This window comes from Malaclemys terrapin, chromosome 12 (assembly GCF_027887155.1).
Source record: "Malaclemys terrapin pileata isolate rMalTer1 chromosome 12, rMalTer1.hap1, whole genome shotgun sequence".
NCBI lineage: Eukaryota > Metazoa > Chordata > Testudines > Emydidae > Malaclemys > Malaclemys terrapin.
In genome coordinates this window covers 3,217,276-3,232,453 of record NC_071516.1, presented here as the reverse complement: position 1 = coordinate 3,232,453, position 15,178 = coordinate 3,217,276, and the positions used below count along the sequence as shown (strand labels likewise).

The window sequence follows — 15,178 nt, the reverse complement described above, 5'->3', positions numbered from 1 at the left end:
GCCCAGCCAGGGATGGGCGTTCGCGGACTTTCTCCCCGGCAGGTCTCTCTCGCCAGCCGGGATCTGGTTCCTCGCGCTTGGCCTGAGCCTTAGCATCTGGCTCGGGGCTGGGCCTCGCAGCTCCGTGCCCCCCCCCCTCGCCCTGCACCTCCCCTCCCCCCAGCCCGCAGGTATGTGCCCTCATTGGCTTGCCTCTCATCACCGCGCCCGCTCGGCCCCTCTGCCGGGCTCTCCGCAGCCGGCCCCATTGGCTGCCTGGCACGGAGGGGATGTCTCCCACCTGCTCCGCAGGGAGCCCGGTCCGGTCCGCCGGAGCAGCCCGCGGGCACGATCGCCTTGGCAGGGCGGCTCCGGCTCTGCCCAGCCAGGTAGGTGCCCCCGCGCCCTGGCCTTTCAGGGGCGCATTGTCTGGTAGCAGGTGCCGGATCTGCTCCATTGGGCGGTGGCGTGAGAACCTGGCGGCGCCTTTGTTTACCGGCCCCGGCCCCTGGTTGGATTCGCCCCACCCCCCGCCCCCTGGCACTGAGAGGCGAGCCGGGCTCCGGCAGAACCAGCGGGGGGGGGGGCGGGGGGGGACGCTGCTCCCCGCCGCGCCCCGGGGGACCGAGCCGGTTCCGGGGGCTCTGGCCGGTGGCTGAGTCGGGTGCTTTGGACCAGGTGTGTCTGGCGGGGCCAGGTGCTGCTGGGGAATGTCGGGCGGCCGGGCCGGGGAGGGAGGAGGCTGGTGCTCAGCTGGGCGGGGGATTGCGTGACTCGACTCCCGGGGCGGCGGGGACTGGACAGCGCAGCCCCGCCGCCGTCCTGACCTCCATCCATCCTTCCCGCGGAAGGGCACCGGGGGGCGGGGCGCGGCCCCGGCCGGAGCAGCGGCCCCCCCAGCGCCCAGGGCGGGTGGCAGAGCGGAGCTCGCCCGCGGGCTGCCCGGAGCCCAGCCCGGCCCCCGGCGCCGCCCGCCCGCAGTGCGCGGCCCGGGCAGGTAGGAGGAGAATAACAAGGGGGCGGGGGGGGGGGGCATTGCCGTCTGCAGCAGGCCGGGGCTTCTCCAGGCACCCGCAGGGCGATGCACCCGCAGCCCGCGGCGGAGGCGCTCGGCAGTGACCCCCGGCCGGCCCCTGGCTCGGGGGGTGCCCGGCCATGGGGCGCTGGGGCGCAGCGCGGAGGAAGCTCTGCCCTGCCCAGCGCTTCCCGAGCCCGGAGAGCGGCCGCTCGGCCGCCCGGTTGCGCTGAGCTCGCCGGGGCCCCTGGCGCTGCGGGGCGCGGCCCGGGAGCTGCGGGCTGTTCACAGCCCGGCCTGCGGGCCCGTCTCGTGTCTCCGCAGACCCGGCGCTGACGGGGATGCCCCGGGGAGCTGCTGGCCCATGGCGACTTCCTGCCCCCTGGAGCTGAGGGGCCTCGGGAAGGGCCCCGGGGGCTGCTCAGTACCGCGGACAGCTCCCACCGCCGGCCTGGACAACGCCTCCTACCAGGCGCCGGAGGAAGAGGAAACCTGGTTCCGGAGCGGCGAGGAGGCGGGGAGCGGCCCCGGGGGAGGCGCCGCCCGGGCCAGGGCGCAGCGGGGAGACCTCTCGCCCAGGTCGGAGGATGGGCCCCTGCCGGAGCCCGCTGGCCACTCTGTGGACTATGGGTTCATTTCGGCCTTGATCTTCCTCGTGAGTGGGATCGTGCTGGTGGTGATCGCCTACACCATCCCCCGGGAGCCCCGGGTGGACCCCGCCGCAGTGACGGCCCGGGAGATGGAGAGGCTGGAGATGTACTACGCGCGCCTGGGCTCCCACTTGGACAAGTGTATCATCGCAGGCCTGGGGCTGCTGACCTTGGGGGGCATGCTGCTCTCCGTGCTGCTGCTGGTCTCCATATACAAAGGGGAGCTGTACCGGAGACGGACCTTCCCGGGCTCCCGGGGGCCAAGGAAAACCTACGGATCTATAAATCTGAGACTGAGACAACTCAATGGCGATGGGGGACAAGCCTTGGTAGAGAATGAAGTCATCCAGGTGGCAGAGTCTACAGCAATCAGCCAGGGGTCTTAGACCCCCTCACTCCTGCTGTTCCGCTCGGGCCTTCATGCTTCCTCTTTGGATGAACTAACTGCTAAAAGGGGTTTTTTAACTGTTCAACATGGAGGTTTTACATTAACTCCACACCTCGGAGCAGAGTAGGACTATTGGAATGTCACCTACTGCAAGAAAATATCTGGGAGCAAGAACAGACATTGAAAATGCAGATCGGACACTCACCTGACGATTGGATATAACTAAGTACCTAGTGCAGCAGCTTTTTGGAAACCAAATGTTTCTTTTTCTATTTCATTTTGGGAAGAGCTGCTTTCCTAAGCCCTGGCATTAGAATGAAAGAAAGCGTCAAGCTATCTGGAAGTTTTCTGTGCCATGTACAATACTATCTCCTCATGACCTTTGACTGACATGCAGTAATAAGTCTAGCCAAAGTTACAGATCAGTGGTCCTCTGCTAGGTTACTGATGGCACACAAAGCACATGTAGAGTCTGTGTTTTGGTTTTTTATGTAGAGTATAATTTTCAGCAGTAAACAACTTTTTAGCAATAGTTAATTGTAAAACTTGTGTGGCATCGAATCTGAGCTTTCACTGTTCCTAACTAAAAGGGAAGAATATGTGAAAAATGTGACCGTTTTTACAAGTTATGTGAATAGAAAAGACTTCTCCAATCCTTCACAATATTTGCATTGCACCTATCCTACTTCTGAAAGCGGGACAGAGAAATGGACAGCACACAATCTTCACTCCACCTACCAGTCACACCAGCAAATCCACGGTCCTCGAGCCTTTAAAAAAAAATCTGGTTCTTTGTCCAGAAGAAAAGAAATAGGAAAACAACTTGCATTTTAAACAATTTCCAGAGTTTCATTTTAAATGAACTGTTCTTCCCCATTCAGAAGTCTGAGTCTGATCATTTGTGCTGATGCCAGGAGACATGGTCTGCAGTTAGGAGATGAAGTAACGTCTTGGCAATAAAACCTGAAATATAAGTAAAGCACAATATTCTGCATAGAGAGAGAAAAACAGTGTAGGTAGGAAGTTTAAAAGTGGAATTAGATAGGAAAGTAATCCAAACAAAAGGTGACATTTGCAGTGTACTGCAATAAATATATCATATATAATAGTATATAAATATATATATATATATATATATATATACTATTAATGGCTTAATTCAAATGTGGCTAGGCACATACAAATATATATTTAAATAGCCAAACAAAAATGCTTACAAGCAAAAAAGTAATTTTGCTTGTGACGGAATTGCTCATCATATTTTATTTCAATGCTTCCAAAAGTTATCCATAAAATAACTATTAAAGTTCTCCAGCTTTTGGGGGGTTGTCAATACACAGACAGGTATTTTTTCTAGCAGTTTGAGGTTGGTTCTTGCTATCATTATAAAACTACAGGGACGAACTATGGTCTCTATCACCCTGAGGGAAAAAACTCCATTGAAGTACCACATTTTTTAATGGTGTCCAGAGGTCATGATCTGTGTGTAGTTAATTACAGCTCATGTGCTGTGTTCTTTAACTCTCTGTCGAGCGTTTAGAAGTCTTGGTGAAATCCTGCTAAACACCTGATCCAAAACCGCACTGAAGTCAATGGGAGTCTTTCCATTATTTTCACTGGGTTTGGATCAAGACCTAGGCCCCGGAGCGTGAGCCTCCTTCTGCTGAAATCAGTGGGAACCAACAGTGCAATCCTTACTCAGGCCTCTTATCCAACATCATTGTGGAGGTTTGCTTGAGGAAGATCTGCAGGCCAGTAAACAGCGTGTGTACATCAGTGACTGAGGTTAAAATCAGTGGGCCAAATCGGTGCAGGTGTTGAGCAAACGCCACGCCCACTGAAGTCAACCAGCCTGACCCTGTTGGATGAAGAGCAGTAACTGACACTGGTATCAGTAGGTGATCAGGGCCCTCGGTGCTTTCCAGAAGGTGCAGAATAAGGCTCAATGGGAGTGGGTTTGGCCCCTTGGGATTAGTCATGTGAATAAATGACGCAGGGATCTGGCCCTAGGCTATAAACCTGATATAAGAACACAAAATCCACTTCCAATGATGTCTGGATTAAAGATTAAACCTCTCCAACAAATTAAAAGAACCCCCGAAATACCAAATTACAGCGATGAGGAGACCAGTTCTGAGAATAAACCCATTAAAGGAATAAAACTGCGATCATCAATTTCTATCGCTTTAAATAAGATAAAATGCTTCTTAAGTGATGAAAGGATGAACCTGTTAGGAGATTAGATCTGCTGAACAATTGATTTATGTGAGTATAAGAAGGACTCCGTTTGTATTATAACATAAGACTGTTTAAGAAGAGAACTTAATGGAATCAGGCTGTCATTGCTTTCTCAATGTTACTGTATTATCCCTTAAGGAGGTCTGGAGGATGGGGAAGAAGAAAGCCCCTTGATTGAAATATAAATATTTAGGATGAATGAAGTGTATCTAGGGAAAAATTCCATTAGAGAGAGAGGCTGCAGCATCAGACATTTCTAGTAATTGAGAAAGATTTAAAAAAAAAAATCACCCAGATGCTGGTAAACTATAATGTACACTCAATGTAAAGCCTCTGTTTTTGCTGGCAAACATTCACCTCACATATAGGTACAGATATCCACATGCATCCAGCACTTGCTCTTTTTTACATTTTGCTTTACTTTTATTTTCTCTTTTTTTTGTTCTGCTCTTTGCCCAGTGATTTATTTGTTGAATTCATAAGATGGAGGAGAAAACCAACCCAGAGAGCTTGAAACTATGGACTAAGCTGAATAATAGGCAACAATGAATTTAGCAAGCGATAATAAAACCCACAAACATTCGAAGGTGAAGGGGAAATCTGTTCCTTGGCTGGGAAAATTTTTGATCTTAAGACCAGAGCTGCTTTCTATTAGCTTGGGAGTCCGATAGGCCCTAGAGCCAAGGATCAGGGTTTATTTGATGCTTTTAGGGCAGGAAGTGAGTTTCCCTCGCTTTTCCCACCCACTTGAATAAAATCACTGGCTGTCATTGGAAGGAACTTTGCAATCACTCTGGAAGACTCTCGACTATAGAGAGTCTTAATTCTGAAGTGGAATGAACCAAAATGAAACAGATCTCCACCCTAGTCTGTTTCACATGCCAGTTACATTGTCAGATCCTTTCACATTTACCTGTAAAACCAGGTTTGTTTGTAAATGGGTAATTATTTTCTGTCATGAGTTCTTCAATCAGAGAAAAATAGAATTTATCATGAGAAACAAGAAAAGGGCTATTTAATCAAGGCCTCCCTGCAGTCTTTGCTGATTTGAATTTGTGGATTTCTGCCTTAGGAGTATAAAAAGAAAGAGGGCATGCATGCTTGAGTACTGGACTGTGTGTCCGTGGTGGCTTGCAGAGCTGTGCTTTACCATTACACTGCAGCAGCTCATCAGATGGGATCTGCCTTCCAGGGGTTATATTCTCCTGCAGCAGGACTCAAGTAACTTCCATTTACCTTAATGGGCATTACTAATCTCCTGCAGAGGGAGAGTAGCGTACAATTAGTGCCCAAAGTGTGGCCTATGGAGGGGCCTCCATCAATGTGAATGGAGTGGGGAGGCTCATGGCAATCACATTCCTGTATCGGGTTGGAGCATTGCATGCGGGACCTGTGGTCTTCACCCAATATACCATGTTAAAGATAAAGGCAGCTGCCATCTGCTCCAGTTTATGCAAGTTACGCAGGGTTTGTGGCAAGTTGCCAATATGACCATTGGATGACTGCTGTTAGAAACCATCGGGAGCTGGAGAAAGTCATTAGCACTGATGTGGAAAGATTTCCAAACCCACTGGGAAAGAATTGGTTCTAGAAATGAGCGAGATTAAAACATTCTTGAATTATCAGGCACTGGACAGAATGGGTATGTGGGGATCCAGGGCACTGCACTGCATGGGAATGTGGAGACACAGGGCACTGCACTGCATGGGAATGAGGGGATACAGGGCACTGCATAGCACGGGAATGAGGAGATCTAGGGCACTGCAGTGCATGGGAATGTGGGGATCCAGGGCACTGCACTGCATGGGAATTAGGGGATCCAGGGCACTGCACTGCATGGGAATGAGGGGAAACAGGCACTGCACTGCATGGGAATGTGGAGACACAGGGCACTGCAGAGCATGGGAATGTGGGGATCCAGGGCACTGCAGAGCACGGGAATGAGGGGATCCAGTGCACTGCAGAGCACGGGAATGAGGGGTTCCAGGGGACTACATGGGGACTGTTGCATAAGGGAAGTGTATCTTGGAATCTTAAGCCCCGTTGTTCTGAAGTTTAGGGAGAGAGGGGTTGATTCTCTGTTGCCCTGCACCTTGCACAGTCATTTACACGTGTGCAAAAAAAGTCTATCCAAGGTGCGAGGTAGGCCCAAAGACCACCACTGGTGAGAAATGAACCCCTCCCCTGCCATATCTCAGAACATGGGGCTGCAGCTCGTCTGGCCTTTGCAATGCTCCTAGAGGAGCAATGGGACAGAAAGGGCCCAAGTTTCCAAACTGACTCGCATTTGCACCTGCAGCTTCGCCTGCAGGGTTCGTTGTGTGAGCAAATACCACTCGGGCACTGCTTGCTCAGTTCTCAGTCTGACAAGCATCCCCAAAGAGCGCCTCACAGCAGTACCTACAAGGAGGCCCTTTCTCTCACTCCCGCCTTCTCCTGCTTGTGCAGTGTATGACGAGATCTTCAGATCCACTGACCGGCGAGGAAAGCGTTGTTAAGCTGAGCACCAGGAACTGGCAGCCGGCTTTGTTACTCTGTAGTCCTGGTTATCTCAACCTTTTACGCTGTTAGAACAGAGACGAGGGCTGGGCTCGGGAACCTTAAACAGCCACATAATCAACTGTGGCTTGGTCTGCTCATGCCATTTGGCTTAAGCAATGGCTTGTGTGAAGGTGCTGGAGTCAGCTTCCATCAGACTCCTGATCTACAAACTGCTCCCCCAGTTGACTGTCTTGTTCACTGCAGATCAGGGTTGGTGGGAAATCATGCCAGGCCTTTCTTGCGAGCTGTGCCTTGCGCCTTCCGTCCGGAGGGGGTGTTCAGAACACCTGGCAGGTTTGGGAAACCAAGCGAGGCTTTTCTTACTGACGTCTCCCCTTCAGCCATTTCCCCTGTTGCTGGCTTGACCACCCTTACTGCTGGTGTTCTCGTATGAGACCGAATGGGTGTGAAAAACCGAACTGAAATCTTGCAACGCATTCAGTTCTTATCTAGATATGGGGCCTAGTCTGCAGTAGCTGAAGGGGCCCATTCACTCCCCTGCCTTATGAACCCCCATCTTCCCCCAACCTCTCGTGGGGGATGATCCAACAGTGGCCTTGGTTCTTTCAGAGGGGGATGAAGACTCAATTGACCAATATAAGAGAACTGTGAACTCTTTGTTTGTGCAACAGTCACTCGATTCCTCCTCTCTCCCACCACGATACCAGCGGTGTACAGCTACTGAAGCAGCCACGTGTTGTAAGAGCATTCTGCCTTGAGGAACGTGTCTGTGTCCTTTATTGTAAGCTAGAGCGATTAACAGGGAGCCCTGCAGAGCAGATGGATTTCTAGCTGGGGTTTCTCGAAACAGTGCCCTTATTTATTGAATTAGTTGTTGTTGTTGTTGTCTTCCTTGGACTAATTAAAATTATTCATAAAACACTCAGTCAGTTTTCTGCCCTTCGGACACGCCTGTCTGTGGAGTGATCCTGTGCGATTGTTCTGCTCTCTAGCTGCTGGCGCTTTGGTTGTGTGCTGGTGTCCGTTTCAGTATCGATTGGCGTGAAATGCTGATATTGCTGGGGAGAGCTGGGCGCAGGGCCCAATCCTGCTCCTATTGAAGTCACCGTGAGTTTTGCCACTGACTACAGTCGGAGAGGATTGGGCCCATAAAGCAAGCTGGGTGGGGCAAGTGCCCTTGGACAACCTTGACAATGCCTTTCAGTCCTGACCTGCAGCCTCCCCGCTCTTCTTTGGGCAGGATGGGAGAAGGCATTGGGGGCATTCTTTACCAGCCAACGCCAGGTTGTGGACAAAACTGAGATGTTGAGAACAAAATTAATCAAGGAACCAAAGGATGTGAAGGGAAGAAATTCTTTAATTGCCTGAGCCTGGGTGCCAAACAAGAGGCCTGGGCATTGCTGATTTATAAGCATAAATTCCAGCTAGTTGGCATTCCTGAAACCTGTTGGGGTGATTCGCAGGAGGAGGGTGTTAACCGCAGAACAAACGGGGAGGGTGAGAAGAGGGAACAAAGAGGATTCATTTAGAAGAAAATCAAGATGCTGAGAACAAAATCAATCAAGACACCCAAGGATGTGAAGAGAAGAAATTCTTACATTGCTTATATGCCAATGCTAGGAGCTTGGTAATAAGAGGAATTGGAATTGCATATTAGTGAGCATAAATTTGATCTAGTTGGTTTTACTGAAACCTGCTGGGAAGATGCATATGACTGTAATGTTAAAATCAATGGCTGTCACCTTTTTAGGAAGGATTGAGTGGGCAAAAGGGGAGGGGGACAAGCACTTTATGTCAAAAATGGCATTACCTGTTTCTGAGTCACTGGTAACATGGAAGAAAATTATCCTGAATGTTTATGGATGAACAGATAAATCACAAATGGGGTATTAGTTGATGTCTGCTACAGACCACCAGATCAGGGAACAGGATGACTGGCTCCTTATGCACCTCTCTAGAATGCGTGGGAGGAAAAAGGACAATTTCACAAAGCTGAAAATTATTACAAGCCAAATCAGCTGGGAGGAAGAATTCAATCCAAAAAATGTGAATGACAAGTAGGAATTGTTTAAGAACACCTTACTAGATGCTCAAAAAGACACAATCAAGGAAGAAGGCCATGTTGATTAAAAAATTGATCTTGTTTAGAGGGGAAATGAAGGCAGGTATAAAAATGTTTATATAAAACAAATGGAAGAAAGGGGAAGTTAATAGTAATGAATATACTTCAGAACCTAGGAATTATAGAAAATTGATAAAGGAAGCAAAGGGAACTCTATGGCCAGCAGCAATAAGGTGTTTTAAAATATTTTAGGAACAAAAGGAATCCTAAAAACGGTATTGGTCTATTACTAGATGAAAATGATAACATTATCAATAATAATGCAGAAAAGGCAGAATTGTTCAATAAATAGTTCTGTCCTGTATTGGGGGGAAAACTGATGATGCAGTCATATCGGATAACAACACTCTTTCCATCCTACTAGTATCTCAGGAGGATGTTAAAGAGCAGCTACTAAAGTTAGACATTTTGAAATGAGCAGGTCTGGATAACTTGAATCCAAGAGTTTTAAACTTGCTGGCTGAGGAACTTGCTGGAGCTTCAGTGTTGGTTTTCGATAAGTCTTGGAACACAGGGGACGTTCCAGAAGCCTGGAAGAAAGCTCTTGTTGTACCAATATGTAAAATGGGTAAATGGGATGAGAGTCCCTTTAGCTCATAAGTGCAGCACGCTGGCAGGGCAGCACCGGGACACTTGCCCCATTCATTTCAGGGATGAACAGAGGGTAGGAGAGGTCTGGGCTGTCTCCTTTCCCAGCACTGCACTCACAGGAGGAGTTTGCTGCCCGAGCCATGTCTTGCTCAACCAGAAGTGATGGGCTCAGGGCAGGAATTATGGCCTGGGTTATGCAGGAGGTCAGACAAGGTGAATGTAATGGTCCCTTCTGGCCTTGACATCTACAAATTTCGGCCTCCGAAGAGCCACAGACACAAGCAGTGTGATAGGCATAGCGATTCATAAAGAACAATTGTTGATTTCAGTTCCAGTCTCTCTAGGCACTTATAACACAGGGAGCACAGTGTTAGCGGGTGCAAGAGAGAACAGCAGAGCAAGCTGTTGGGGAAAAGAGACAGGCAGAGGGAGTCAGGGAGCCACCAAGGCGCATCTGGATAGCGTACAGAGTGGGGGTCTCTTTAGGGGGGCGAAGGGGTACTGAAGACAAGGGAGGAGTGGTACACAGCAGGGAGAACATAGTAGGAAGAGATGTGACAATGGAAAGGGAGTACCGAGGCCTGGTGGCACAACCCAGCTCTCTAACTCAGCATTTCTCAAACTTCATTGCACCATGACCCCCTTCTGACAACAAAAATGACTGTCTGGCCCTGGGCAGGGCGGGCGGCAGGGCCGAAGCTCATGTCACTTCTTTGCCCTTGCAGAGAATTGAAGGCTCTCCCATTTGCCTGACACAGCGAGTGCTGTATCAGCACTGCATGGGGCTTTGGAAAGCACAAACACACAGTGATGATCTGAAATCCACCTTCTAGAGAGCTGGGCGGCTGCGGAGCCCAGCAGCTGTCCAGTGGGCGTTCTGTAATCCCAGTGGGCAGACGGTCTGCTGGGTAAGTAGCAGCAGGAACTGTTCTCTGTCACTGGTCACCGGCCAGGCAGGTGCTGAGGAAATGGGACACTGAGGCAGGCAGCCAAAGGGTCCTCAGTGAGCTTGAGCTACTGCCACTCCTCTGGCAAGTACGGTTCTTCGACCATTACATTCAGGTGTCTTGTCTCTAAGCCACGGAGCAGTAAGGCTGTTCCTTCATTGCCTGAGCCGCAGCAGCAGGGTGTGTATTGTCCAGCCTCCGTCTGTCTTTATGGCCTATCCTGTGTCTCACATGACCTGTTCCTTTACACATTCATCTGTTCAGGCACTCCCACGTACATGGCCTCAGAAACGTCCGGGACACAGCTAATCTCAGCTCCCGCCGGGACTCGGAGGAGTGGGCTGTGGGGGATTCCATTCCATCCCACACAAGACGTGCGGAGCCGCAGACCCGTTCTTGGTTTGGGGAAGACTAGGGAGCCCAACCAGATTTATTGTTAATTCAAGCCTGACGCTGCTCTGAGAAGTGACTGTGCTAAAACGGGCAGGTGGAGGTGTTCACGCCAGGGTTATTGTCTTGGTGTTAGTTATTGTTTTTAACAATGATCTTTTGTATTGTGGTAGCATCTAGGAACCGCAGTCATGGAGCAGGACCCCATTGAACAGGGAACTGCACAAAAAGAGGATAGTCACATCTCAGCTAAGGACAACCTGTTTGTCCCTGACTGCCAGCCTGTGAGGGGTCGCAGGTCTCCAACCCCAGCAGCCCCGGGCAGTATTCAGACCCTGGCCACTCCCAGCAGCTCCCTAGAACCAGTGAGCAGGGGGGCTATCAGAGCTCTCAAAGCTCCTGAGTGGGGGAAGCATCCAACCCCACCACTTGGCTCAGAGGAGCTACTTAAGCCAGGAGGCAGCATAGGAAGTTGAGCAACTAGGTGAATCCCTGGTTGGCTGCCAGCCACTTTGGACCCTACCTACTTGCCTGACTCCTGGGCCTTCCTGCCTATTCCTGCTCTCCTTATCCCAGATCCTTCTCTGCTCCACCCATGACTCGGACTCCAGCTTTGACTCCCGCCTTGGACTCCCGCTCTGGCTCCCGACTCAGACCACGAGGCATGACCCCCCTCACCCCAGTTCTCACAGAGCCCTGCAACCTCACCCAGGAATCTGAAAGTCAAGCTGGTTCTTTCCCTGTTGTGCACCAGCCCCAGAATGATCGTAAACATAATATAGCAGAACCCCTGCTCCAGTTGCCCTGTCATTAACGCTACCTAGTTCAGGGTTACCTTCTTATAGCAACTCCCCCTGCCCCCCCGCATGTCCTTCTGGGGCCAGCCCCTTAGAGCCAATCAGCTGTGATTTTAGAGTGGCTCCTGCTTATTGGCTCTCCCTTTTCTCCAGCTGGTAAGAATTCTCATTTCCCATTAGCTTTTGCTTGTCTTAAATGGGAAAAGCCTGGCACATGCTCCCAACCAATGACAAAGGCTTTGGGTGCTACCCATCAGATATTGGCTCTGTTCATATCTCTGCACCATCAGCAACTTTAAAACTGGTAAAAGGACTCCCTCCCCACCCCCCAAGCAGCACATAAAATTAATCTGTGGAACTCATTGCCAGAAACTCTCCTTCAGGACAAACGCTTTGTAGGATTCTCAAAAAGGTCTAGCCAGTTATACAGATCAGGAAGATGTCACCTTTGCTTTGACAGGGCTTTAAAATAAGGGAGACAAACTTGAACTGGCTGAAAAATGGGGAGGAAATTGTTAAACTGGGGAAACATTTTTCCTATTATACTTGTCAACATTTCTGACCGTGTTGACAGATTCTGAGCAGCTCATATATAAATCCCTCTGCTTTGAGCCATGAGTTGCTACTCTCCAAGGGGGGCCAGTAAGAAATGTCCCCTATGAGCAGGTTGTTCTATGAATTTCTAAAGTGACAAGGGGATTTAGGAACATGGGACACGTACTCATTTGTGAAAATCTCCCCCTTCTAATCCACATTGAGGATTTCAGAGCCAGGATGAGGGGCTTTGGAGACCAGTGGTCTGACTCTATATTGTTACAAAATGAGAGGCCAAGTCAAACTGCCTTTTAAAACGTATCCTTTTGTCTTTTCCCCTCCAGCATCACCGAGCCATGAGCCAGCTGGGGTTAAATACTGCAGCCAAAGGAATGTTGACACAGAGAAAAAACCCCTCTCACACAAGAGCTCAACTGACTTTAATTGGCCTCAACAGAGCAGGCTGTATTTTTCCTCCTCCCCAAAGGTTGCAGCGCATGATTAATTCAGCCAGGAGAAAAGCAATGCCTCCTGCAGAGGAGAGCGCAGTGTTGGTAAGGCCGCTGCTTCAGAAACTGCAGGGAAGATGATCAGTGGGTTGAATAAGGGGGTGCGGCTAATTGACTTGCAGATAAGCTGGCCGGTATTTAAACTGCGTTCTGTAGGCGGCCGAGCACAGTGGGCACTGAGAACTGAAAGGGCACAAGACAGGGGGAGTTCTGCTGTCCCAGCCGTGCGCATAGTCAAAGGGTTCAGCTTGAGATTTTTCCTCTTCGCAGGAGCAAAACCTAATGCCCCCTCAGAAGCATCCACAGCAGCTCCTGGGTCTACAGAAGACCCCAATGCCCTTCTGCAGTAGTATTACCCCTATTTCACAGAGGGAGAAGCTGAGGCACAGGGAGGTGAACTGACTTGCCCAAAGTCAGAGGAAATCAGTGGCAGAGGCAGGTTTAGAACTGGGGCTTGCTGGCCCTCAGTTTTCTGCCCTGGCTCTTTCTATAGATAACCATCCTGACAAATATAATCTACCCCCTTTCTGCCTCACAGCCACCCACAGGAGAGAGCCAACCCCCCTCCTTGCTACCGCCACTGGCCATTCTCGGGCAAACGTTTCAGCGGGGAAAGGGATGGTGCTGGCTGCGTGGAAGCCCCTTGTGAGCTCCACAGGTAGGCCCAGCTGCAGCAGGGCAGGTGAGACATGGGGAGAGGACGCAGAAGAGGGTTCTGGCCTGTTCTGCTCCAGTGTAGTCGCTGACTCAGCTGCAGCACAGCAGGAAAGCAAACTGGGGTCTTGCACGGGGGACCGTGACGGGGGCTTAGCTGGGGTTCTTTAGCTATTGCACACGTGAGCCGGGACGAAAGGGCCTCACCGCTTCCATTGCAGGGAGAGGTCGGAACAAGCAAAGCTCAGAACACTGGCTGCTGTGGGAGCTGAGGGCGCTCAGCTCCTTGCTGGATCAGGCCTTACACACACAGGAGCAGGGCATGTGCTCTCCCCACCACAGGCAGGGCAGCGGGAGTCCTGCTGCTCTCTGAGGCGAAGCAGCCTTCCTCTCGCTGCATGAGACATCTCTTAACGGTGCCCGCACACACCCAGCTGTCCCTTTCTTGCCAGGGAGGGGCTGCTTTGGATCAGACTATCCGTGTTTGAGTGGCTAATCTCCCAGAGCAGAGTGGCTGCGGGCTTCTCCGTGTCTTCTCCTGGCTATTCCGAGGGTGGGGAAATGGAGGAACGGGGGGATTGTCAAGCTCTGCCCATCCCACGCAATGACACTGGGATCTCACCCGCGCCTCTGTCCTGGCATTTAGGGATGATTTATGCCGGACGCAAGCATTAAGCACCAAGCCAGCTGTTGCTCCGCAAGGGGCATTAGCCAATAGAAGTGCACAGTCCTCCTGGCAAGAGAGACAGCAGAGGAACGCGTTTGCCACTCAGGAGCCAGAACTTCCTACTGGCCCCCCCTTTGCATACCGGGACCGGCATGTTAAAATTCAATTCAATGCCCCACGCGGCATCTATCCGCTCTACCCCCACCACTGGGACAGCAGGGAAATGCAAGAGGCAGCCGTAGCTCACAACTGGGCAGATTATGCCCCCCCACCCCACACACTCCTGTAAGGAAGGGATGGAAATGACAGTTTCACTTGTTGTACTAAACTTTTCTAGGATCTTTGAAAAGCCCGGTTACCAACGGGCAAAACCTGCTTCTCTCTTTATAGCTACCTGAAACAATCACAGAGGCTCTGAAAGGGCTTTGAACAGCCCCAGCTCCAAAGGGGAGGGGTCTTCGAGGGGAGGGGGAGGTGCTTGAAGAATATGAAATTGCAGGATAGGTGGCGAGGGCAGGAGACTATCCCTGATGCAGGAGCTGGCCACGGTGCTGAATTGATACCGCCGGCTGATCCTCTCTAACCCATCCTCAGTTCCCAGCACAACTACCCTGAGAGCCATATTGTGCTGGGAACTCAGCTGTTATCAGCTGCACCTGTCTGCAAGGGGGCTGAAAAGGAAAAGAGAGAGAGTGAGTGTGTGTAAAAAAATCAAGAAGGGAAGGATTTATTTCCCGCCTTTTGCTTTCTCCTTTGGGACACAATTGCCTGAGTATGGCACCTAGGACCCAGGAGATCCAGTGATTTTAGACCCAGTAGCCACAGATAATGCTGATCTTTCCTTGGGTTGGACATTCACCTCACACAGATACCTTGTCTTCTAAGCAAAGTGCCCAGTACTGCTTGCTGGGGGAGAAGGTAACAGGCGTGACTAATTTGTTTCACAGCCTGGATTTTCTACTCATAAAAAAAAAAAAAAAAAAAAAAAAAAAAAAAAAAAAAAAAAAAACCAAACACATGTGGATCCGGCTGCAACAATCTGAAATTTCTAACCAGGAAGAGAGGTGAGAGGGTGGGGAAGCCTGAGGAAACCTTTGCTTTGTCATTGAAGCAACGATGGAAGTGCTGAAATTTGGAGAAGTCGCCTCGTTGTCTTAAGTCAGAGGAGGGAGCAGAGTCCAGGAAGCACACAAGC

At 50.7% G+C, this 15,178-nt stretch overlaps 1 protein-coding gene across 2 annotated transcripts; it reads left to right on the top strand.

The window, feature by feature from the left end:
* Nucleotides 1–216: 216 nt before the first annotated feature.
* TMEM74B (transmembrane protein 74B) lies at nucleotides 217–2,908 on the top strand. 2 transcript variants are annotated; one of them, XM_054045976.1, is made up of 2 exons: nucleotides 217–368; nucleotides 1,319–2,908. In XM_054045976.1, the coding sequence occupies exon 2, from the start codon at nucleotides 1,359–1,361 to the stop codon at nucleotides 2,028–2,030; it is 672 nt and encodes a 223-aa protein (XP_053901951.1). In that variant the 5' UTR covers nucleotides 217–368; nucleotides 1,319–1,358; the 3' UTR covers nucleotides 2,031–2,908. The 2 variants fall into 2 exon arrangements, with proteins under 2 accessions (XP_053901951.1, XP_053901952.1); XM_054045977.1 differs by lacking the exon at nucleotides 217–368 and adding an exon at nucleotides 956–976.
* Nucleotides 2,909–15,178: the final 12,270 nt, after the last annotated feature.

Excerpts from the sequence above, each read along its gene's own strand:
- TMEM74B (XM_054045976.1), top strand. The coding sequence starts at position 1,359 with ATGGCGACTTCCTGCCCCCTGGAGCTGAGGGGCCTCGGGAAGGGCCCC.